This window comes from Acinonyx jubatus, chromosome C2 (genome assembly GCF_027475565.1).
Source record: "Acinonyx jubatus isolate Ajub_Pintada_27869175 chromosome C2, VMU_Ajub_asm_v1.0, whole genome shotgun sequence".
Taxonomy (NCBI): Eukaryota; Metazoa; Chordata; class Mammalia; order Carnivora; family Felidae; genus Acinonyx; species Acinonyx jubatus.
The window spans coordinates 148,287,180-148,311,573 of NC_069384.1; the positions used below are offsets into that span (position 1 = coordinate 148,287,180).

The window sequence follows — 24,394 nt, forward strand, 5'->3', positions numbered from 1 at the left end:
CAATCCCAACGTTCTGTGGCTTCCACGTCCCCCTCCTGGTTTCCCACCTCTGATCATTCCTTCCCAATCTTTCTCTATTCGTCTCCTTCCCGAGGGCATCTTGAGTGATTGCTTACATACCCACGAACCCCAAATCTGTCCTTAAGAGCTGTGTCATAACTACCACCGCTCCTATGAACCAGTCACTGGGCTGTCCAATCACCATTTACTTCCCTACTCCATGAAGCACACCGCATAGGAGGAAACTGGGCTTGAGGATAAGCAACATGCCTGAACCACAAAGCACTTAAGTGACAGAGCCAGGATCTGAATGCAGGTTGTCAACATCCTGGTTTTATCTACCAGACTATCAGGTTAAGTCTGTGTAGTACCTATCCTGTGAATAACCTTGCTCCAGCTTTTTCTTCCACAGGCAATGAGCCAAAGTACAAACCAGAAAACCTTAGCACATTTGGCTCTTACTTTCCTTCCAGCCCAATCCACGAAGGCCTCCTACATGGCACTACAGCTACTTGGTTTGTACCAGTCAAGGTGAGGAATACTGCCACATCTGTACCACACCTTTGACCTTCCCAGTAAACGTTCCCTTAAGATTCAGTCCAACATGACCTAAATCTGAGGGATCACTCCATTGGAAAACACTCAATGGCCTGTTGCACTCCTCATGGATCAAACGCTAACCTGCCATTTTGTTCTGGGGTCTTTAGCCAGTCCACCACATTCTTGACTTTCCTGCCACCCTTCTCCTTATACCAGCTTTCTTTCAGGTTCCAGCTGAAGATCCCCACTTACCTAGATAACTCCCCACCCCTCAGGAAAGGACAGGTAACCCTAAACTGCCTGTATTTCCCTTATCTACTCTGCACCATTTGCCTATTAATATTACCAAACAAAGAAGAGTTTTGTCCTCATTAATCCCAGCGAGGCTCCAAAGCCAGGTTTTGGTTAGAAAATGATAGGGAACCAGAGAACCATCATCCCTTAAATGGTAACATTAACAATCCTATCAATCTGTGCCATAATCCTGACCCTGGCAACAGACTTTATGTCATAGATCAAGTACACTTGCCAGCGTGTCAAAAAGAACCTTTATTACGGATTTGTAATAGCCTCTTCTGCTTTTATGCTTTCTTGCCCGATGCCTTCGGAGCAGGTGCTTTCTGGGCTGGAGCTTTCTGGCCCTTCTGAGCCTTTGGAGGTGCTGCCTTCTGGCCTGCAGCTTTTGGGGCAGGAACCTTCTGGGCTGGAGCCTTCTTGCCCGCAGCGGCCATCTTTTTTGCTGGAACTTTTGCAGCAGCTGCTGCAGCAGCACCCTTAGCAGCAGGTGCTTTTTTGGGAGAAGCTTTCAGGAGAGCTGCTTTCTGTAGCTTCCTAACTTCAAGCTTGATTATTCTGTTCCTCTGAAAAATTTCAACATAAATTATTTACCACATACGCACACAAAAACCTATTTTTTCCATCCTGTATGTATAGAATGTATACGCACAGAAAATAAGCCTTATGTCTAAGACCCCTATGAATTCAACTTTGGTCTACCAAGCTTGGGCAATGTGAATTACCGAATTTAGGGTTTGAATATAAAAATCTTGGGCGCCTGGGTGGCCCAGTCGGTTAAGCATCCGACTTCGGCTCAGGTCATGATCTCCCGGTTTGGGAGTCTGAGCTCCACACTGGGCTCTGTGCTGACAGCTCAGAGCCTGGAGTCTGCTTCGGATTGTGTCTCCCCCTCTCTCTGCCCCTCCCACGCTCATGCTCTGTCTCTCGATAATAATAAATAAATGTTAAAAAAAATTTAGAATATAAGAATCTTATAACAATTTTAGAACTTACCATTTTCTTTGCCTTCATGACTTTGTAACGATCAAAATCTGTCATCTTGGCTTTCTGTGACAAAGGAAGTAAATATATGATCGCTCATACCACCTACCACTCCTCCATAAAAGAAAAGGTCACAATTCAAGTCACCCTAAGTCATTACCCTTTCTCTGGCTTCAATCTTCTTGGCCCATCTTGTGGCTGCCCATTTCGTATTGATATCTGCCTTCTGCCAGGCTTGTCGGACATATTTCTGGCGAGCACTAGAAAGAGCCAAGACCAGATTAAGGAATCAACTTTGAAGCCACACAGACCCAAAGACAGCTCTGAGCCTTCTGAATGCACAATTTATACCCTGTTAAGTTAAACAGCTTAAGCAAAACAAGCCAAAAGCACCCTTCCCACTCATTCATCACACTTCCAGCTGTAGTTGTCTCCAAAGACCACATACCACTTGGCACACTAGGTCTTTTACTCACTTGAATGTTGTTCACTAAACCAGGATGGTCCTATTTATTTTTAAAGTAAGCTCTAGTCCAACATGGGGCTTGGGCTCACAACTCCCAAATCAAGAGGTCCCATGCTCTACTGAGCCAGCCAGGCACCCCTCAAACATACAATTTTTATAATAATAGTAATAAAAAAAGCAAACCAATCTTTCTGGATATAAAATTACCTCTGACCTTGTATATACCATCACTCTGGTGCAGTGGATGTATAGAAAGCAATTTCCTTTTCACAAAGAATGAGATAAAGCTAATCCTTAGGCCTAATGTTTATTCTGTACAATAATGCTTAAAGATAGACGGCCAAACAACAAAAAAATCTAATTAGAATAATTTTGAAGTTTTGTTCAAATACTTGAAGTATCAAAACCCTGCATGCGTAATAAACCAGCAGTACACGTGACAGCACATGTTCCATGCAATCAACCGTCACTGCAGTCGAAATAACTTTAGAGTAACACATCACAGTGTTTTAACCTCCATAATCTATATCATGTCAAGAAAAAAAAAATCACTATTGATATCTTCTATTTCCTATAAGTAGCTGGAAACAGAATCGCTTTAGTGGCTGTCAAAAAGAAATGATGTAGGTTAAATACTTAATAACTGACACACACTCAAAGCTGAACTAATGACAGCTAGTACTGGAAGAGACAAAAATTGGTTTTTGCTCTTTAAGCTAAAGGTGACTACAATATGTCTGGGAGACCAGAATTCCCCAGGGTGGTATTTGTTGTGTAAATCCTGAAAGGAAGCAAGAAAAAAGATGGCAAACCTGGATAATGACAAAGCCAGAGAACTAGCAGGGTGGAAAAAAAATCAAAAAGGAAACAACGGCCATTCATGTCTATACTGAAAACCCCTCTTCTGAATTGTTCTTTCTCTTCAACACTGTATGCTACATTCTCAAGAAAACAAAATGGCAAAATGTTTTCTGAATTAGTTGAAGCAAACTTTTACTAGTATCAACAAAGTTGGGAGAGTGGTGTTGACTGGCATATAGTTACCTGTGAGGAAACTTGAGGATGAAGTCAGTGAGCTGCATGCATTTGAAAGGCATCGCCTGCCTCCTTACCTGAGTGCAAGGTCCATCAACCAAAGCCTAGAACACATAAGATCAAAAATCTCAGCGCAAAACATAATAGTACCCCAAACAAGGATTCACAAACTTTGGTCACTTAGTTCATGGTTCTCAAACACCAAAAGCATACAAGGGCTTTCCGTGTGCCTGGCTTTGTTCTACACTCACTTTACGCATAGGAACTCCTCTAAACCTCACCAACTGTTTCAGCCCAGTGTCAGTCAAAAGGTCTGGCCAGTTTAAGTGGCAGAGTAATACTCAAACCCAAGTACATCTGGCCAATTCAAGCCTGTGCATGAAACCCCCACTTGGCACTGCGTGTTTCTCAATGGTAAATTAAAGCTACAAGCTGTCCCATTCCTATCTCAAGAGGGCCATTGGGAAAATTACCATTGCCATCATACTGCAGATCAGTCACTGGCATGTGAAGTTGTGCTACTTTTCCTTACACTTACCCTGTTTTGATCAATAACATCTACAATCGCTACCAGCTTCCCGGCATGAGGCCCAAAGGAGACGTAGGCCACCCGGCCAACCTCCACGAAACGCCTGAACACCTAAAACCGAGGGAGAGGGAGATGGAAAGACTTACTGAAATTGAAAATACTCGTCAGTTTATAAGGCTTTGCAATCCAAAAGCAATAGAAGTACAGCAAAAAAGAACGTTTGGGGAACACGCCCAAGTGCCATAAGACGACCTGATGAATGGACAAAACACGCAGAGGCGGCGGCGCCAAAGTCCGGTTCCCGCGGGATGGAGCTCCAAGCACATGGGGTCTGCACAGCCCTAGGCCGGCTGGGCCCCGGCAGACCCCGGGCCGCTCCAGCTTTCCAGCTCTGGCGGCTACCGCGCACACGCGAGGCCCAGGCGTGCCGGGCCTGCAAGGCCTTCCACGCGCTCTTCGACCGGGCGCCTCGGAAGCTCCGAAACTCCGTGGCCCACCCGCCTCGGGACCCTCACCCCAGGCTACCTAAGTCCCGCTGGACATCGTCCCACGCCTTCCTTCCCCCTCCGAGGCGGAGGTGGAGCAGCATGGCCGCCACACCCGGAGGCCGCAACAGCAATACTCACCATGTTGGCGGCGTTCAGCGAGAAGGAAGAAGGGCCGCCCGACCGGGCGGATGTGTAGAAGGCCGCCCCGCCCCTGCGATTAACGAGCCGCCGACGCGAGCACTGATTGGTTAGGGTCGTACGTGCATACGCGCACGCATGCTCACTGGGAAAACATGGCGGGGCTGGTTCGAGCCTTGTTGCATTTTGGCTGACCGGAGCAGTGGTGTATGGTGTGCCAGCCTGGTTAGTGGCAGGACGGTCATCTAGTAGGACTTGAGAATGAAGAAGAGCACAGAAGCTGTAACTTTCAATATAATTGTGTCCGCATTCCATTTGACTTCTTTTAACATTCTTCCATTTTTCTGTCGTTTCTCCTAACTACCCCGGATTTTTGTCTAAATGTTGTTACTCATGGCTTAGTACTAGTTTTGTTTTGTTTTGTTTTGTTTTTCCTCTAAGTGATCCCAGCAATTCTGTTACCTTTTATTTGTTTTTTTTTTTTTTTTTAAGTAGGCTCCATGGTGGAGCCTAGATTCACAATCCTGAGATCAAGAGGCACATGCTTCACTGACTGAGCCAGCCAGGCGTCCCTTAACCTTTTATTTTAAAGTAATTCAGGCTTAACAGGAAAGTTGCAAAACAGTACAAATAATTCCCCAAACAGCTTCACTTACGTTCCCCAAATGTTAACATTATATGTTTGCTTTACTGTTCTGTCATTTACTTCTAAACCCATTTGAGAGGATGTTAGACATGATGTACTATTTCCTAAAAAACGAAGACATTATCTTACATAATCAGTGCAATAATCAAACTTAGGAAAATAATATTAAGTCTATCGTTTATTCTGCAGTCCTTATTAAAGTGTTACCAGTCGTCCCACTTATGTCCTTTAAAGCAAATAAATTTTTTTTTCCTGGTTCATGATCTAATGGAGGATCACAAGTTGGAAGCTGTCACGTTTAGTGTTTTAAAATCTGTAATAGTTCTAAGCCTGTCTTTCATAATACATTTTAATTTACCGGCCAGGCGCGCCTGGGTGACTCAGTCAGTCGAACTTCAGACTCTGATTTCGGCTCAGGTCATGATCTCATGTTGGTGGGATCAAACCCAGCTTCAGGCTGTGCACTTCCACCGCACAGCCTGCTTGGGATTCTCTCCTCTCTCTGCCCCTCCCCACCCTCTCTCGGGCACTCGCAGCAGCCCCCCCCCCCCAAATAAATAAATCAACATTTTAAAAAAAGGTCTTCAGGGGCACCTGGGTGGCTCAGTCAGTTAAGCATCCAACTCTTGGTTTTGGTCCAGGTCATGATCTCACAGTTCTCGAGTTGGAGCCCCACATCAGGCTCTGTGCTGACAGTATGGAGTCTGCTTGGAATTTTCTCTCTCCTCTCTCTGCTCCTCCCCAACTCTCATATGCTCTCACTCTCCCAAAATAAATACATAAACTTGATTATTTTATTTTTATTTACATTTAAGTTAGTTAACATACAGTGTAGTCCTGGCTTCAAGAGTAGAACCCAGTGATTCATCTCTTACATGACACCCAGTGCTCATCCTTCCTTAAAGTGCCCTTCTTAATGCCCATCATCCATTTAACCCATCCTCCCCCAACCCCCTCAAAATAAATAAATTAAAAAAAAATCTTTAAAATACAGGCTAGTTGTTTTGGAGAAGGTCTCTCAATATGGACTTGTAGTCAGATTCCGATTATGCATTTTTGGCAGAAATGCTGTGCCACTTGATGCAAAATGTCAGAATACATGCATAAGATATCTCTTTGTCTAAATATGCAGTGTTACCTTTCATTGCTGGATTAAGGTGATCGTTGTACTGGCAATTCCCAAATATCTTTCAGTCCTTTCCTCTAAACTCTATGCCAGTATCTTCCAGGACTGCTCTACCCACCTCCTAAGTGACTTGCTTTCTCCATTGCCTCCCTTAATCTATTCTCTGCTCATCAGTCAGAGGGATCCTTAAAAAAAAAAAAAAATTAAGATTATATCACTTCGTTGTTAAAACACTTCAGTGGCTTGGCTTTCTATAGTATTTAAAATAAAACCTAAACTCCTTACTCTAGCCTACAAGGTCCCGCATCATATGCGCCTATATTCAAACACACCTGTGCCAACCCTCCTTTCCCATCTTCATTGTGTTTCAGCTGCGCTGGTCTTAACAGGCCAAGTTCTCTCTTGGTCTATGAGTTTTGCACATAGTGACTCCCTGCCAGGGATGCTCTTCCCTCTGTTCCCACTCATTGCATGGCAGTGCCAACTCATCTCTTGTATTTCTTTCTAGATAGTTCTTCTGAGAGACTAAACCTATCACATAAAAAGACAGGTTAGTGCCCTTCCTCTTTTTCTAGCTCAATTTTATGTTTTCCTCAGAACCATTATCACAATTGCAATTGTTGACTTATTTTTCTGTCCATGTAGGTTGTAGTTTTGCAGCAGGTGCGATAAGTTCCATGAGAACAGGACTTTGGCCATTTTTTTCTTTGTACAGTAGGCTCAATAAATGGGTAGTGAATGAATTAGTCTTTAGACCTTGGTAATTTGCTTTATAATTTACAAAGCAAAAGGCATGAGTAAGAAAGTTCATAGCACATTTTTTGTTAGTAGCCCCAAACTGGAAACTATTGAAAGCTCATAAATAAGAGAATAGATCAAAGTTGCTAGCAATGGGCAGCAACTACAAGAACAATATGGATGAATTTACATATGACACCAAGTGAAATAAGATGGATACAAAGAGCGTATGGTATATGATTTAATTTATATAAAATTCAAAATAGTAAACAGGCAATCTATTGTTGTCGGAAGTAATGATCATGTTTACCCTTGGTGCGGGCAGTAGTGACTGGGGATGGGGTGGGGAAGAGAGGCTTCTGAGCTGTGGGTGATGTTTCTTCATCTGGGTGTTGGTTACACCAGTGTGTTCAGCTTGTGAAAACTCAAATCTTATGACTTGTGCGTTTATTTTCCCCAAATGTATGTTCCCTGGCTCTACAACTAGAGAATCTGATTTGTGGGCCTAGCGAGGGGTAAGAACCTGCATTTAAAAACAAGCTCCCCAACTGGTGCACTGAAACACGCCTGGAGAAACACTTTAGTTTTCTCTACAATTACTGAATTATTTTCCTAATTTCATTATCTGATTATGTCACTCCTGTTTAAAGTGCTTCCAATGTTTCTTTTTATCCCCTATTCTGCAGGATGAAGTCCAAACTCCCTAGCCTGGCATTCACGGCCTCCCACAATCTCACCCCAACCCCTTCCTAGCTTCTTCCCTCCGGCAATTCTGCGTCCGTCACCCCAAATCCCGTTGTAGCTACAAGTCTGGCGGCCATTCATGCAGCTGTGCCCCCTCTTCCTGGAATAGGATCCCCACTCTCCCTTAAGAACGACAGCATGTCCTTAAAGAAACATCTCAATGAGTAGGGAAAGGGTTAACAGTAGGCAGGGATACAAAGGTACCCTCCAGAGGTTGATTGCAGCGGCCGTCCTACTCCTTGCGTCCACCGTGCCCCCAGCCCCTGGCTGCAGATGCGAGTGGGAGGCTATAACTGCGGACGGGTTTTTGGGGGGGGGGGGGGGATTAACGATTCCAGACCTGCCCATGCTAGGTGCCATGAATAGAGTTTCACAGGCTTTTATCCAGTTCCTGATAAGGTCCCAATAAAAAGTCAGAGGCAAAAGTCCTTGGCGGCAACCCAGCTGGGACCCCTCTCCCTCTCAAGAGCTTGGTACTTTCGTTCAATAAATTCTATCGCTTTGCTCAACTCTCTGCTGTCCGGGAGATTCTTTCTTCTACTCTGTGAGACAAGGACCAGGGTCTCTCTCACCCACCTGTAACGTCAAGATCCCTTCCCAAGCAACCCCAAGGCGGTTTTCAGATTTCTTCGAAGCTCCATTAGAATGCATAGGCAACTCTCCAAGCAAACTTTGTGTACCTCGCCGGGTCACAAGCGTCCTAGGAGGAGGAAGGAGATCTTTAACAGCCGAGACTTCAGAAACCAAATTACCAAATCAAACACACGGGCGGGGTGGCTGGCCACGCCCCTTCCGGGACACCTAACAGGTTCCTCCAATCACCGGGAGGAAGGGCAACTCCTGGACCACGCCAGGGATGCGCTCAGTAGTTCCTTTGGCTCCTCCCTGCGGGGCCACGCCCCCGCCGTACGCCGTCCTGCCCGTCCAATCACCGAGAGGAAGGGCGCACCGCAGCCCCCACTGGTAACCCACGTGGCAGTCCGCGGGCACACTTAGCTGGTGTTTCGCGTGGGATGTGTGGGAAGCTATGTCCGCTTCAAGCTGCGCCTTGCGCTTGCTTGTGGGAAGAGGTCAATGTGAGGGGCAGGGCAGGCGCCCTTCGGGTGCCTGTCAGGGGAGCACCGAGCATGGGAGTAGCGCTTGGTCCCAGCTTCGGCTGGGAGACGCGGAGGACGGCAGCAGCACGCCGACTTCCCCTTAGAGTCCCTGCGGGTGTCGGCACGGCCGCTGTCCACCTGTAACCAGCTGCTCCCCAGAGTGCCTGTCAGCTTCAGCTGAGTAGGTGTGTCTCGTTTGTTTCTTTCAGTCACGGGGGATGGAAGCGTCAGTTTAGCCAAGTTTGTGGATGTCCCCAAAGAGAAATCTAAGCCTGTTCAAGATGTGAACCAAAAGCTACCCAGAACCGGGTAACCTTTCCGAGATGTGAACCGATCCCAGTTACGACCAAACCGGCACGGTAGTCGTGTGTATGCCTGCCTGGCATAATATATTTAGGAGTGAAAAAAAAAAAAAAAAAAAAAAGCGCACGTTACAACTGTTATCAAAATTTCCATGTTAAGAGCCCCGAAGCTGAGCAAGACAGTGTCTCAGCCCAATCAACCAAAACCCACCGGGAATAAACCTGTAGTCCTACAAAATCAGGTATGTTGATTCATTGTAATGAGGGAGACTGCACACCACAAACATCAGGGGGCATTGAACCAAATAAAGTTACAGGACTGGAGGGAGATGTGAAGTTTAGATGAATGGCAATGGAACACTGTTTTGATAGACTCAAAGCAAAGCAGGACTGTGTAAAGGGAACAATATCAGTCCTAGACAGCAAAATGGACCCATGGTCCTGTTTCTTTGAGAGTGTTGTCCAGAAACCCCTTTTCTGCGGCTTTGCACCTGGATGGCAAATTGAAGCTATTTCATTCTTACTGATAAAACTTCAAACACCGAAGTTTCTGAGAGTCTTTGATTTTAGAGAACAAAGTTTCTCCATAAGTAAGAAAGCAGCAATCAGTCAAAGAAAGTTATTGGGGCTCCCGGGTGGCTCAGTTGGTTAAGCATCCGACTTTGCCTCAGGTTGTGATCTCACTGTTCTGGTGTTGGAGCCCCTCGTGGGGCTCTTTGCTGACAGCTGGGAGCCTGGAGACTGCTTTGGATTCTGTGTCTCCTCTCTCTGCCTCTCCCCTGCTCAAGCTCTGTCTCTGTCTCTCTCTCAAAAATAAACATTATAAACAAGGTTATTATGACACTTTATGGAGGTAGCATTGGTTGCAGAAATATTGTTTCTTTTTAACTTTATAGCTGTCTTTTTTTTTTTTTTTTAAGTAGTCTCCGTGCCCAGTGTGAAGTCCAACATGGGGCTTAAACTCGCAGGCCTGAGATCGAGAACTGAGCTGGGATCAACAGTCGGACACTTAACCAACTGAGCCATCCAGGCACCCCTAGCTGTCTTTATTTGTATCTGCTTTTTCTGCCCGAAGGAAGAGCCATGCAGGTTTTACTTCCTCACTCAGAGCTAATTTTTTTTTTTTTTTTTGGATTGTGAGCGAGGAAGGGGCAGAGAGAAGGCAGGGGATAGAGGATCTGAAGCGGGCTCTCTGAGAGCCCAATTCAGGGCTCAAACTCACAAACCATGAGATCATGACCTGGTCTGAAGCTGGACGCTTAACTGACTGCACCATCCAGGCTCCCCAGTCAGAGCTAATTTTTACTTCACAGAAATGCTGAGGATAGCTATAGGAGGAAAGAACTTTGAAGGTTTTTTATCAATGGGGAAGTTTTAGATCTTTTATGTTGTAAAGCAGGAGGTACACTCACAAACCACATATTCTGGGATGAGAAAGATGTCCATAAGGAGGAAGACAATGGCATATTAAATCCCGGGGACCGGAGTAAGAGCAAATGAAGGTTATTTTAGCAACCCATTGGTTGCTCACTTCCAGCTTCAAGTTCCCTAAGAGATGATGGACTCTGGAACGGGTCGGACTCTTGGGCTGTAGCACCCAGCTCCTTCAGCAATACAGGCTTGTCCAATACTCCAAAGGCCTGGATCGGGTATTTTGTGGTCTGTTTTTTGTATTTAGCAACCAAAGAGGTAGTGTTGGTTTCTGTGTTTTTCAAAGACTGGTCCAAGAAAATGCTTGGGAAATGTAGCAGATCTAAGGAACACGGCAAGGCCACAGCAAAGGTGGAGGCTTCTGTTGCCTTTGCGTATAAGAAGCTGTTGACAGAAAGAAGTTGTCATGCCCTAAAGTAGATCATTAAACTCTTTGTTCTCGGTGGAAGACAGAATATTCCACTGCATGGAGAGCTCACTAACACCAAGATTATATAGGCATTCTCATATTATATTACAGAACTGGACCCAATGTTAAAGGAAGATGTTACCTGTGCACTCTGGAAACTGCTGAACAAATGCAGAATGAACTGGTCAAGCTAATAGGCCCCTAAATCCAGAACAAGTTCCAGGAACAGGTAAAAGCAGCTACATGCCTCAGTGTAATCATAGATGGGAGCACCAGTATCTCTTTCAAAGGAAGTCTCCCCTTCTTGCTGTGCTATTTTCACCAGGGTGCAGTAGTTAAGGTGGAACTTTGTTAAGATCGAATTGATTTTGTAGAGGCTGTTGACATGACTGAGAGTCCCCTGCAGACGACAGCAGTCTGGGACAGCAGACAGCAGACAGACAGCAGTCTGACAGCAGACAGAGGAACTCCTGTGGGGTTTCATTTGCCAGAGGGTGATCATCCCATCAATGGCCAGCTGGCGACGGTTTGTGACAGCTCTTTTTCTTGACCTCTAAGATGAGGGAGATGGTTTCGCTATTATTTGGTCCTGTGCAGTGGAACCAGTTACCAAGGTTCTAGATACCGTGGGCAAAGTCACGGATGGCTAAAGGCATTCTCGGAGCACTTCACCACTAGGCTGGATCTGCGTCAGGCATTCCTGAATGAGTAGGGGGAATCCCTGGGAGGAGGAGGAGGAGGAGGAGGAGGAGGAGGAGGAGGAGGAGGAGGAGGAGGAGGGAGAAAGAAGCATCAGAGAAAAATGCCAGCTGGGGCAGACTGAGCATCTGAGCCTTTTCACAGCTAAGTGTATAATCACCATCAAAGTTTCTTCGGAAATAGGCACCTACAGGGGTGCTGAAAGACCTTTTTTATTCTTTTTTTAAATGTTTACTTATTTTTGAGAGAGAGCACGGGGTGGGGGGAAGGCAGAGAAAGAGGGAGACAGAGGATCCAAAGCAGGCTCTGTGCTGACAGCAGAGAGCCCGATGCAGGGCTCACACTCACGAACTGTCAGGTCACAACCTGAGCCGAAGTCTGTGGGGTCAAGACCTGAGCCGGACTGAGCCACCCAGGCGGTCCAAGACTTTTTTTTTTTTTATTCTATCAGCACGTTCGACTTTACGGTGATGACACTGTGTGCTGAGTACATCCTTTCATATACCCAGTCCTTGGCCTCAGGACATTCAGCAGGCTGATACTGCACGTAACATTTGAACCTCATTTCCTACCCCTGTATCAGTACAGCTGTCTCTAGCCTGGCCGCTATGCCTCTTCACGTATACCCTGCAGCAGAAGAGAATCTGAACCTTACAAGGCACTCTGGCAGGGAGCAAAGGCTTGCCTGGGTTGGCTCTGACATGAATTCCTCAGGACAGCCGCTAGGCATCGGGTCTTGGATGACTTTGACGCACACACACACACAGACAAGAGTGCTTGGTATGCTATCTGAGTTGCTGAGCTTATAACTGGTACTTGGAACTTGGCCCAGGGAAATGCATCTGCTGAACATAATTTTGGGTTTTGCTATTTGATTTCTATGATTGTTTTTAAAAGGCTTTCCAGTGTAATGGACCTTGTACTAGAGGAGGTGAATCTTGTGAACCTTTAATGCAGTCAGGTTGAGGGACAATTTCATAAGAGGCAAGCAGGGGTGCTCAATATATTTAAACCTTAATCACTGTGGTTCAGTAAAGAAATTAGAATTCACGAGGAGTTCTTAAAGGCAAGTAGCTTTGTACATTTTCTTTCCCTGCTATTATTGGATTAAAACTTTGCAGAGAGGAGCGCCCGGGTGGCTCAGTTGGTTGAGCATCTGACTCTTGATTTTGGCTCAGGTCATGATCTCAAAGTTCATGGGTTTGAGCCCTGGATTGGGCCCTGCACTGATAATGCAGAGCCTTCTTGGGATTCTCTCTGTCTTTCTCTGCCGTCCCCTGGGCATGCTCTCTCTCTCAATAAATAAATAAACATTAAAAAAACTTTGCAGAGAAATTCTGGGTAGAAACCCAAGTACACTTTTTTTTTTTTTGAGACAGAGAGAGAGAGAGAGAGAGAAAGAGACAGAGAGAGACTGCATGTGACTGGGAGAGGGGCAGAGAGAGGGAGACAGAATCCCAAGCAGGCTCTGCACCACCATCACAGAGCCTGATGCAAGGCTGGAACTCACAAACCTCGAGATCATGACCCGAGCCTAACGCTCAACCAACTGAGCCACCCTGGCACCCCGCACATTTTTCTTTCTAAGCAACAATATCTACTATAGAATCATTAGTACAGTCAAGGAATCCTTTTATAGGACCCGAGGCAAGGGAAAGGGAGGAAAAGGGGACCTTCAGAGAGTGAAAAAAGACGTACTTGATGAGGAGTGTGCCTGGGTGCCTGGCAGAGCAGCAGTGTGGTTTGCGGGAAGAAACAAGGGCTGTTGAGTCAGCCCTGGGTTCACATATCCCGTGTCCCTCTCTGGCTGTGTGACGTTGGTTGCGTTACTTAACCTTTTAATCTCCTTTCCTGTCTGAAATCAAGGTGTTTTGTTGTTGTTGTTGTTGTTCTTTATAAATAGACTCCACACCCAATCTGGGGCTTGCACTCATGACCCTGAGATTACGAGTCCCTCTACCAACTGAGGCAGCCAGGTGCCCCTGAAATCGAGGCTTAAAAGCTCTCTGGGGGCACCTGGGTGGCTCGGTCAGTTAAGCGTCCGACTTCAGCTCAGGTCATGATCTTGCGGTCCGTGAGTTCGAGCCCCGCATGGGGCTCTGTGCTGACGGCTCAGAGCCTGGAGCCTGCTTTGGATTCTGTGTCTCCCTCTCTCTCTGCTCCTCCCCCACTCGTGCTCTGTCTCTTTCTGTCTCTCAAAAATGAATAAACATTAAAAAAAAATTTAAAAAGAAAGAAAAAAAAATCTCTCTGTATTTCCCTAAACATTGCTGGTAGTTTGAATTGGGATAGAAGTTGTGACAAATATCTTGTAAATTATAAGTTTGTATATGTGGTTAACTACCCTGGTGCCAAGAGATTTGTAGTGAGACTGTCATTCATTGATTCACTTATTTAGCAAACTAGCACATACACATAATGATTATAGCTCTCATTTGTTGATTACACAGCGCCAAGCCCTGTGCTAAGTAAGGCCCTGTGGTCAATAAGACAGCCTCTGCCCTCAAAGACCTGTAGCCTGGGACAGCTCTTCTCTCATGAAACTGCCCTCTCGCAGCTCAGTGCTGCAGGCTGGGATGAGTTCTCCGGGCAGGACTGGACTCCATAGCCTGGGGCAGCCTCTTTCTCAGAAGAGTTGGATCTGGTTTGTTCTCACCTCTGTGCTCCTTTGGGAACAGGGGAGGGCTCTTCCTCTGGGGGCGCCGACGGAGCTCTGGAAGAATGATACAGAAGCAGCACCCTCCGTGATGGCTGTGTTGGAACCCACTGATGCTCCTTTATCGCCTGTAGAATGAGTTTGCCTCAGGAAGGTTGGGCTGTCTGCTTGGGGAAAGGGTGGTGGAGATGTAGGAAGTTTGTAGGGAGAGCTGGAGGGTTGGTTGGGATCCCAGGGTGAGGCTGATGCTCCTGCACCAGTGGACAGAGTCATTTCTGAACGAGTAAAGGGACAGAGAAGATAGAATGGCCTTTAGCTCCAGGAAAAGTACTTATGGTGTCTTAGCTGGCTTGAGACTTGATACTTCAGTGCTTTGGGTTTCTTTATCCTACTGTATCTCCTCACTGATGTTCCCAGGAGGTGGGGAAATGACAGGGAGGTGATGGTCAACTTTATGTGTGAACTTTGCTAGGCTACAGACCCTCGTTATTTATTAATCCAGGCGTTGCTATGAAGGTTTGCAGATGTGAGTAAAGCCCATAATCAGAGTTTTTAAGTGAAGGAGGTTATTCTAGATAATCTTGGTGAGCCTGACTAAATCAGTTGAAAGACCTTAAGAGCAGAGCCAGGCCTCCCTGAGCAAGAAGAAATTCCGCATGTAATCTTTGCACGTGCTATGTCCTGAGCTTAGAATGACCTTTCACCAGGTGTTCAGATGGCTGACTACTTGTGGATGGAAGCATTAGCTCAGGCCCTCGGGTTCCGGCCCGCCCTTCCTGACAGCCTGCCCCGTGGATTTCAGACTTACCTTCAGCCCCCGTGATCACACAAGCCAATTTCTTGGAAAAACTGTACCTTGACGTGTATCTCCTACTGGTTCTCTTTCTCTGCCTAAACCCTGACTGATCTACGAGATATATCATTCATTTCATCTGGAAATAGTTCAGCAAGTATCTAAATGGGAAGGATTCTTGAGACACACCCACAAATTCACTATCTCACCTAAACAAAAATGCAGAGCAGTTTCCCGATATCATCAAACGTTCAGAACTCCAATCGTCACATTCTTTTATAATACTAAAAATATTTTTGAACGAGTGATTTTTTTCAGCATCTTTAGGGAGAGAAAAAGCAAACACCGTCTTGGGAGGATTTTCTCTGTGGCTCCAGCAGAGGGCCTCAGGTCTCATGTGTTTCCAAAGGAAAGAAGTTGGTCTGGCTTCTATAACCTCAGTCACGCCGCAGCCCAGCCCTTAGCACAGAGTAGACTTTTGGAAAATTTATGATGAATGAATGAATGAATGAATGAATGAATGAATGAATAAGTGGGCGAAACAAATACTTTTTAAACTTGAATTCATTGGCTATCCTCTTGGCTATGTGCTAAATTTTCTCTTTTCTTATAACCATCCCATGAGGTATAGGTATTATCCTTCTTTTATATATGAAGGAATCAAGGCTCAAAGAAGTTTAAAGGCTTTATGAAGATCATAGAGGTAGAAAATCTTTGAGTTATCCTAGATTTACAATTTTTATTTTTTTAATGTCATGTAAGACAATAGAAAGTATATAAACGGCTGATGAGGCACCTGGGTGGCTCAGTCGGTTGAGTGTCTGACTATTTTGGCTCAGGTCATGATCCCAGGGTCATGGGACTGAGCCCTGAGTCGGACTCTGTGCTGAGCATGGAGCCTGCTTACGATCCTCTCTCTCTTCCTCTGCCCCTCTCCCCAGCTCATGCTCTCTCTAAAATTAAGTAAATAAATAAGTAAATAAATGTATACAAATGGTTGAATAAAGGTAATACGTGTAACCACTAGCCAGTTATAGAACATCACCGTCACCCCAGAAGTCCCATTGTTATGGGCCAAATGTTTGTATCCCCCAATATTCAGATATTGAAGCCCTAACCCCAACCATGATGGCATTTGAAAATGCCTTTAAGAGGTAATGCCTTTAATACCTAAGAGGTAATGTCTTTAATACCTAAGAGGTAATGCCTTTAATGCCTAAAATACCTAAAATACCTTTAAGAGGTAATTAGGGTTAGATGAGGCTATGAGGGTGGGGGCCCTCGTGATGGGATTGGTGCCCTTAAAATAAAAGATACCAGAGAGCTCAGTGTCTTTCTCCCCCCAACACAAGCACAGAGGAAAGGCCAAGCGTAGCCTCAGTAAGAAGATGGGCTGTCTACGAGCCAGCAAGTGGGCTCTCACCAGGAACTGAATTAGAAGGCACTTTGGTCTTGGGCTTCCTGGCTTCCAGAACTGTGAGAAAATAAATGTGTATTGTTTAAGCTACCTAGTCTCTGGTATTTTGTTATGGCGGCCCTAGCAGACTAAGACACTCATTTATCCCCTTCCAAAGTTAAGAGTAATAATTTCCTTGATTTCCTTAAGAGTTACCTTCTGTGTCTGTTTTTGTCTGCTTTTGAACTTTGTATAAATGGAATTATACTATATATGTATTTTTTTTGTGACTTGCTTTTTACCCTCAAAGTTATCTTAGCAAGATCCATCCATATATTTGCATATATTTGCAGTTCTTCTGTTTCCATGCTTTTTGGTATTTTCTAGTACAGATACATCACAATATACCCTTCCATTTTATGCAATAGGCATCTTGGCCGCTGGTAAAAACATTCCTAGGCATGTAGCCTGGTGTACATTAGAACATGCATGTCTAAGGTATATACCTTGCACTAGAATTTTTGGGTCATTCAGTACGCGTATTTTCAACTTTAATAGACAATACCAGAATGGTTGCATTAAATCCCATCCCCACCAGCCGTGCCTGAGAGTTCCAGTTGTTCCCCACTCACCAACATTTAGTGTTGTCAGAGTTTTTAATTTTGTCAAACAATGGGTGTATTGTGTTAATTCATGGTAGTTTGTTTTAATGTTTATTTATTTATTTTGACAGAGAGAGAGGGAGAGAGAATGGGTGGGGAGGGGCAGAGAGAGAGGAGAGAAAGAATCCCAAGCAGGTTCTGCCCTGTCAGCACAGAGCCCAACTCAGGCTTGATCTCATTGATCTCACAAACCTTGAGATCATGACCTGAGCCGAAATCAAGAGTTGGACGCTCAACTAACTGAGCCACCCAGCGCCCCAATTCATCATAGTTTTAATTTGCATTGCCCTGATCTGTGCATGAGGTTGAGCACCTTTTCATATTTATTGGACAGTTAGATTTCTCCTTTTGTAAAATGGCTTTTCAAGCCTTTTGCCCATTCAGGAAAATTGGATCATTTGCCTTTTTCTCAGTGAAATTTAGGAATTGTCCATGAAATTTGGAAACTGGTCCTTTATCAGTTATATATGTTGCAAATAACTCCTTCCACTCTGTGGCTTGTCTTTGCACTTTTACAATGGTGTTTTTTGAGGGACAGAATTTCTTAATTTTAATGTGATCAAATGTATACATATCCTCTTACGGTTAATGCATTTTGTATAATGCTAAATAAACCCTTCACTTACTCAAGATCTTAAAATTTTTCTCCTCCTTTCTGTTCTAAAACCTTTGTAAGTCAACCTTTCACACTTGGGTCTTTAACCAGCCTGCAAATAATTTTTGAAAATGGTATGAGGAAGGGGTCGAATTTCCTTTCTTCTGCATATGGAAATCCAATTGTCTCACATCTTTTTCACTGCTCTGCCATGACACCTCTGTCATAAGTCAAGTGTCTGTACGTGAATGAGTATGTCGGACTACAACATTCTAAAGTCAGACTCCTATCTGCCATGTGACGCTGCCTTTCCCTGTGAACGGGAAATGTGACGGAAATAATGGGTTTTAGATTCAACCAGAATCTCAACTCAGTCTCCACCTCCCAAAACACTTACTAGCTGCGTGATGTTGGATGTTATTTTACCTCTGAGCCCATGCCTTTCCTACATGGTTATTCTAAAGAGTAGACACAATTTGTGATACCTAATCACTTTCAAATACATTTGGGGGCCCCTGGGTGGCTCAGTCAGTTAAGCGTCCGACTTCGGCTCAGGTCATGATCTCTCGGTCCATGAGTTCAAGCCCCACATCGGGCTCCGTACTGACAGCTCAGGGCCTGGAGCCTGTTTCAGATTCTGTGTCTCCCTCTCGCTCTCTGCCCCTCCCCTGCTCACGCTCTGTCTGTCTCTGAGAAATGAATAAACCTTAAAAAAAATTTTTTTTAAATTACATTTGAAATTTTCACTTGTTTTGGTTGGAGTCTTGGGGCCTGGGTTCTGTAGTATTAATTTTCTATTGCTGTGTCACGAATTTCCATAAACATAGTAGCCTCAAGCCACACCTATGTATTACCTCCCGGTTCCGTAAGTCAAAAGTCACCTGGGTTCTCCTCTTAGGGCCCTCAAAAGGCTGAAATCGATGTGTCAATCTGGTGGAACTCTTAACTGGAAGTTCTGGGGAAATATCTAATTTCTAACCCTATCTATCTAATATCTAAAACTTCCAAGTCTATGCAGTTGCCGGTGGAACATAGTTACTTGGAGCTGTAGGCCTGAGGCCCCTGCTTTCCTGCAGGCTGTCAGCCAAGGTTGCTGTTTCCAGAGGCTGCTCTCGGGTTCTCTCACACCTGACCTCCTCTGTCTTCGTGTCAGCAACAGCACATCAAATCCTCCTCCCGCCTTGAATCTCTCTGACTTCTGGAGCAAATCCCCTGCCTGTAAAGAGTTCATGTGAGGAGAAAACGCCTACCTGGATAATCTCTCCGTATTTAGGTTAACTGATTAGTGATTACATCTGCAAATCCCTTTGCCAGGTAACGACGTAATCTCCGGAGTACCACCAGAGGGCAAGGTGATGGGGGCCATGTTAGGCTTCTGCTTACCACAGTTCTTACCAGACAGGTTGTTACCTGTACTGCAGATTTCATGATGGTCCATCTGGTAAGAATTCTTTGATACATGTCAGAAAGCCCAAAACACCTCATCAGCGTGTTCCAAAGCCAGAAACATTGCTTTCATGAAACCTTGGCCCTCTTCCCTGCACAGACATATCTGTTTTTTTCTTGCAAAATCTTGGTGATTTGGATGCTATTTTCATCTGATATCTCTAAACTTTATTGTCCACCCTTCAGTCGTTTATGGAAATGACATCAATCAACAAATATGTTGAGTATAGTACATCCTTGGCACGTATCTAAATTCAAGCTCACGCCTGGCAAGGTGTTAGGCCCATTGTAAGTGTTTTTTGGATGTCTGTTGAATGAAGGAGTGAGTGATAAAGGGTGGGATTTGCCGTTCCATAGCCTACTGTCTATTTTAGAAATAAGCCATGTGCACACACAAGATCAAGAATATAAATATTTACCTAACTAGTTTTTAAAAGGTGATCCAGGAGATAGATCACGTGTGTGTGTGTGTGTGTGTGTGTGTGTGTGTGTGTGTGTGTGTAGAGAAAGCTTTGTGGAAGAAGCAGAGCTAGAATTAGGGCTTGAGAAATATGCATTATTTGGACAGTTGGGGAGATGAACCACAGGCCAGGTGGGGCAAAGGTGGGGCACAGGCAAAGGTGCACTTTAGGAAGGGAGCAGCCATTCTGGGTAGGCGTCAAGAACTGAGTGACAGGTTCTAACATCCCCACTTTTGAGTGTCAAATAAGGTACAGAAATGTGTGACTCAAATATCTCAAGGAGCCAACAGCTTTTATCAAAGGGAAGCACTTTGACTTCTCGCGAATGAAGGTGACATTAATGCATAATTTTCTTAGCTCAGGAAAGTCTATTCTTAAGAAAATTTTCCTCATTTTAAGAACTTCCTCTCATAAATGCCACCTTGGGTCCTTAGGAGAAAACAAAATACTGTTTGCAAGGTCACACACACGCTGCCAATAAAGAGTCCTTTATTCCACATGCAGCTAACAAACAACAATCGGGAATAACGTTGATTTTCAGTTTGTAGCCACTTGCTGGATTCTTTCTCATCCTCTATCGGAAGGAGATGTCCCTGCAGTCTCCTCTTCTTTCCCCAAAGTGAAGAAGGATGATGCTATCGCACAGAGGCCTGCCATCTAGGAAGGCGGTAAGCAAGGGGATCTTGGGACAGCGGCAAGTACCCGTGCCGGAATGGCATATTGTAGCATATACACCATGACCCAGTGAGAAAACAGCCCGAAGCGAAAGCCTAGCAAAGGCAAAAAGATCTGGAACATGGTAGCCTCGCTAGGAGTAAATGTTTTATAGGAGGACACAGCAACGTGAAGGGGAGGTGAGAATGAGGACACACACAGGCTGCAGTCTACCAACCGGAGCCCTGAATGGGACTCCCACTGCAGTATCCTGGGAGACTTTCTGTGCGTCTCTGTCCTTTGGGTTCCGCCTGAATGACAGGGCCTGGCCATGGCCACTGTCCTCGGGGGAATGGAGTCTTCTCCCCCAGATGCTATTATGCTAGTAGACTGAGGGAGCTTAATGCTTATGGGATTGCTAAGTTTTGGTTAAGAATCAACGGGAGGAAACCATAAAGCGACATATCTGTGTCAAATGCTTCATGGGTGCCTGCCAGCTCCCAAACTTGCCGGGAGGAACATGGCGTTTCTGTGGAAGGAGAAATGCAAACTGAGCCCTGAGGTCAATTCTTCAACATTAAACTGTCATAGTCTCAATTCACTGTTCCTCTAGGGCACTTGCAATAAAGAGCCTGACTTTGATGGCCTGTCTCTCCTCTGTTCCCCAGTAGGTCAGCAAGTGCGTGGTAGGGTCTTTGGAGGAATAAACAGTTGAGAGACTCCCCAAGAGGTGCTTTGGCATAAATTAGTTATCGGAGAGGCACGTAACCTAGGTATTTGGCTTTAGTCGCATTTCCCGAAGATGGACATTTCGCCCGCGTTGTCTGTTGCTACCCAGGCTGGTTCCGGGCAGCCCTCAGGCTCCAGGAGCTGCTTCAAGAGGCTCACTCAGAATCCACTGTGTGGTCAAAGGCATGCTGGGAGCGCCTCTGCTTCCCGGATGAAGCGCCCAGGTACACGAGGAACGCCAGACACAGCAAGGCCACTGCCGTGAAGAAGGCGAGGGTGCCCACAAAGGCAGGTGGGTCCATGGGCAGGCGGATCAGGGGGCTTTCGGCTGGGATCTGGTTGGTCAGGCTAAGCATGTAGCCCAAAGACCAGGCTATGCTGCTGTTCCCCACCTGTATGATAGAAAGATGGCTTCGTTCTCAGGACGGGGCTCAAGGCAGAAGTTACACACATACACCACTGTCATCCTCGAGAACCACCCACCAGAAGCTGTGGCCTAGGGTCAAGGGACTTGCCCAAGTTCAGACACTGCAGAGACTGGGCTAGAACGCAGGTCCCTGAGACCACAAAGGCTCAGGGCCCTACCCTCTCTGCACCGTGGAGAAAAGCCGTCAGAATCCTCCCAGCCTCGTCACAGCCAAGTGGAATGTCGGCACAGTTAATAACAGCAAGAGTGTTTCTACTGTTGGGTCCACAAGTGTCTGTGGCTAAAGAAAGACGGTAATGAGCAGCTGACATAAATCTAGAACCAGTTTCTAAGCCCAGGGGGTCAGTTTAAACACACAGCACAGAGTCTGGCCATTTCTTACGTTAGTTCCATCAGTTTTCATTTCCATGTCTTCAGGCTGTTTTATTAGATACAAAAAAAGTCTAGAATTTACAGTCTTCAGAATGGACTCTGTATCATTATGTTGGAATCCTCTGTATCTTGAATGATCCTCTTAAAGACTATTTGGTCAGGTATTACAGAGCTCCACTGAAATTTGAAACAGTCAGTTCCACCCCTTTTCTTGGGGTAGTGTTTGCCTGATAGTTACAGAAAACTTTTTAACTTTTAATCTTTCCATGTCCTTATGCTTAACGCCTAAGGGTTTTTCTTACAAACAACATATGCTTGATTTTTAAAAATCTGATCTGACAATATCTGTCTTTTAACCGGTATGTTTAGTCCATTTATAATTATTTTGGTTATTGATATATTTGGGCGTCCGTCTAATGTCTTAGTTTTAAATTTTCAATCAGTGCTATTTTCCTATATTTATTTTTTCCATTCTTGCCTTAAAAATGTTACATATATAAAGGCCTCCTTTACAAGATGAGCATGTTATGACCCCTTACCCTGCTCCCTTCACACTGGATATTAGCTATACTTGAATTTTGGGTTGTTATGGATGGTTTCTTCTCTTTTACGTTTCTTTGATGTAAGTTTTCTTTTTTTAAAACAAACTTCAAGGCACCATATCACTTATTCTGACTGCCTATATTTTTATAACATCCTCCTGGATTTATTTCTCTTCGTATTTATTTCCTCCACAAATATTTTGGAGGTCTTTGTGTGGCAAATCTTTAAGTCTTTTTTATGCCTTTACATTTGAATGCTAATTTAACTATATATAAACTTCTTTATGAATAAAGGAAAGGGACTTGAAAGCTGGGATTCTGTATCCATCCAAACTGGTGTTCAAGACGAAGTCACCTTCCGTTCTCTCAATGTACTGTCCTGCTAATTAGATTCATTACAAGCAAAGCTTAGAGAGTGCATGCCATCAACAGTCCCTGTGTCTCCAGACAGCCTCATCTTTTGCGGGATGACTCAATTTTCTTTATGTAAAAGTAGACAATCACAGGCCTCATGCTGGGTATTGATTGGTTTATCCTAATTATTGCTAAAGCTGATATTGAACATACTGGCTTCTGGCTTTATATCAGCTATTCCTGAAATGAGAATATTTTCCCCAAACCTGAACATAGTGCTGCGTGGACATGTCCGCAAGGCTGAGTCCTGCCTGGAAACAAGGCCCGGAGGGTGACCGAGCAGTCACCTAGTAGCAGCTATGACTGCAGCTTCAGACCATCCCCGGACGCTTGACGTACACACAGTGACCTCAGGCACATTCCAAGAGAAATTCTTCCTTACTGCTGCTATGAATCCCTAATACTCTCCGTTACCCTGACATCTGTGTAAAATGGAGAGCAGCTAATTACTATCCTCTTTAAAAATTACTGTTATGTTTAAAGTTTCTTTTAAGGGGCGCCTGGGTGGCACAGTTGGTTAAGCGTCCGACTTCAGCCAGGTCACAATCTCGCAGTCCGTGAGTTCGAGCCCCGCGTCGGGCTCTGGGCTGGTGGCTCAGAGCCTGGAGCCTGTTTCCGATTCTGTGTCTCCCTCTCTCTCTGCCCCTCCCCCGTTCATGCTCTGTCTCTCTCTGTCCCAAAAATAAATAAAAGTTGAAAAAAAAAATTAAAAAAAAATTACTGTTATGTTTAAAGTTTCTTTTCAGTATGAAAGATCTAATACTTAACATATTTATTTATACACTTGCCAAACATTTAGTAAACACCTTCTAGGTTCTCAGTCCCGTGCTGAATGGTAGGAGTATGAAAAGAATGAAACAAGTCCTGTGCTCGCGGAGCTCAGGGTCCGTGGGCACCTGGCCTCTGACCGCTGCCTCGTCTGGAAGGGTCTCCAGCGACACCTCCTCTGAGTTCTCCGCTGTCGTTTCTTTGGTCACGAGGGACCAAAGTCTCCTCAGCTTCCCTTCAGCAAACTGAAACCACCACTCCCCCTGTAAATTCTACATTTCTTTCGCACGTCTACACACAAAGCTTTTGAGAGCAAGGGGAGGAAACAACCCGTGCCTTGACTTACTTCTTTTTTAAAATATATTTGGGGCCAGGTCTCCTCGGTGAATCTGTATCCATTCACCAGCAAGTGGTAGATATAGTGGGCGGAAAAGCAGTAGGAGCGGGCATACGCCTCGTCAAACCTGGGCAGCAGCAGCGGGAGCTGAAAAGGAGGTTCCACACAGATGAGGCAGGCATGCTTGGAAAAGGCATGCTCCAGAACACCGCGTTTTATTTTATTTTATTTTTCAACGTTTATTTATTTTTGGGACAGAGAGAGACAGAGCATGAACGGGGGAGGGGCAGAGAGGGAGACCCAGAATCGGAAGCAGGCTCCAGGCTCCGAGCTGCCAGCCCAGAGCCCGACGCGGGGCTCGAACTCACTGTCAGTGAGATCATGACCTGAACTGAAGTCGGACACTCAACCGACTGAGCCACCCGGGTGCCCCTCTCTTTCCTTTTTTTTAATGTTTATTTATTTGTTTTTGAGAG

At 45.1% G+C, this 24,394-nt stretch overlaps 2 protein-coding genes and 1 long non-coding RNA gene across 6 annotated transcripts in view; 1 reads left to right on the forward strand and 2 right to left on the reverse strand.

The window, feature by feature from the left end:
* Nucleotides 1-1,069: 1,069 nt before the first annotated feature.
* On the reverse strand, nucleotides 1,070-6,280 carry RPL14 (ribosomal protein L14). Of its 2 annotated transcripts, XM_015062790.1 has the most exons (7): nucleotides 6,259-6,280; nucleotides 4,475-4,728; nucleotides 3,858-3,959; nucleotides 3,329-3,423; nucleotides 1,979-2,078; nucleotides 1,831-1,884; nucleotides 1,070-1,400 (listed from the first exon to the last, which is right to left on the reverse strand). In XM_015062790.1, the coding sequence occupies exons 1-7, from the start codon at nucleotides 6,263-6,265 to the stop codon at nucleotides 1,122-1,124; spliced, it is 891 nt and encodes a 296-aa protein (XP_014918276.1). In that variant the 5' UTR covers nucleotides 6,266-6,280; the 3' UTR covers nucleotides 1,070-1,121. The 2 variants fall into 2 exon arrangements, with proteins under 2 accessions (XP_014918276.1, XP_014918275.1); XM_015062789.1 differs by lacking the exon at nucleotides 6,259-6,280 and having other exon boundaries at nucleotides 4,475-4,804.
* Nucleotides 4,610-20,343, forward strand: LOC113594135 (uncharacterized). Its single transcript, XR_003414436.2, has 3 exons — nucleotides 4,610-4,686; nucleotides 7,671-9,369; nucleotides 20,217-20,343. It is a non-coding gene; the product is annotated as an uncharacterized LOC113594135 (long non-coding RNA).
* ENTPD3 (ectonucleoside triphosphate diphosphohydrolase 3) overlaps nucleotides 20,147-24,394 on the reverse strand; it is a 37,700-nt gene continuing 33,452 nt past the window's right edge. For 2 of the 3 annotated variants that reach the window (XM_027040757.2, XM_027040758.2), the window contains 2 exons: nucleotides 23,928-24,065; nucleotides 20,147-21,450 (listed from right to left, as the gene is read on the reverse strand). In XM_027040757.2, coding sequence (XP_026896558.1) covers nucleotides 21,214-21,450; nucleotides 23,928-24,065 — 375 coding nt within the window. In that variant the 3' untranslated portion in view covers nucleotides 20,147-21,213. The other variant, XM_053221631.1, reaches the window with a different exon arrangement.

Bases quoted from the DNA above. Each gene is read 5' to 3' on its own strand.
- RPL14 (XM_015062789.1), bottom strand. From the start codon at position 4,789: ATGGAATGCGGACACAATTATATTGAAAGTTACAGCTTCTGTGCTCTT. The intron at 2,079-3,328 runs GTAACTATATGC...GGCTCTTTCTAG, and splicing joins ATCCTCAAGTTTCCTCACAG to TGCTCGCCAGAAATATGTCC. The intron at 1,885-1,978 runs GTAATGACTTAG...CCTTTGTCACAG, and splicing joins AGATTGAAGCCAGAGAAAGG to AAAGCCAAGATGACAGATTT.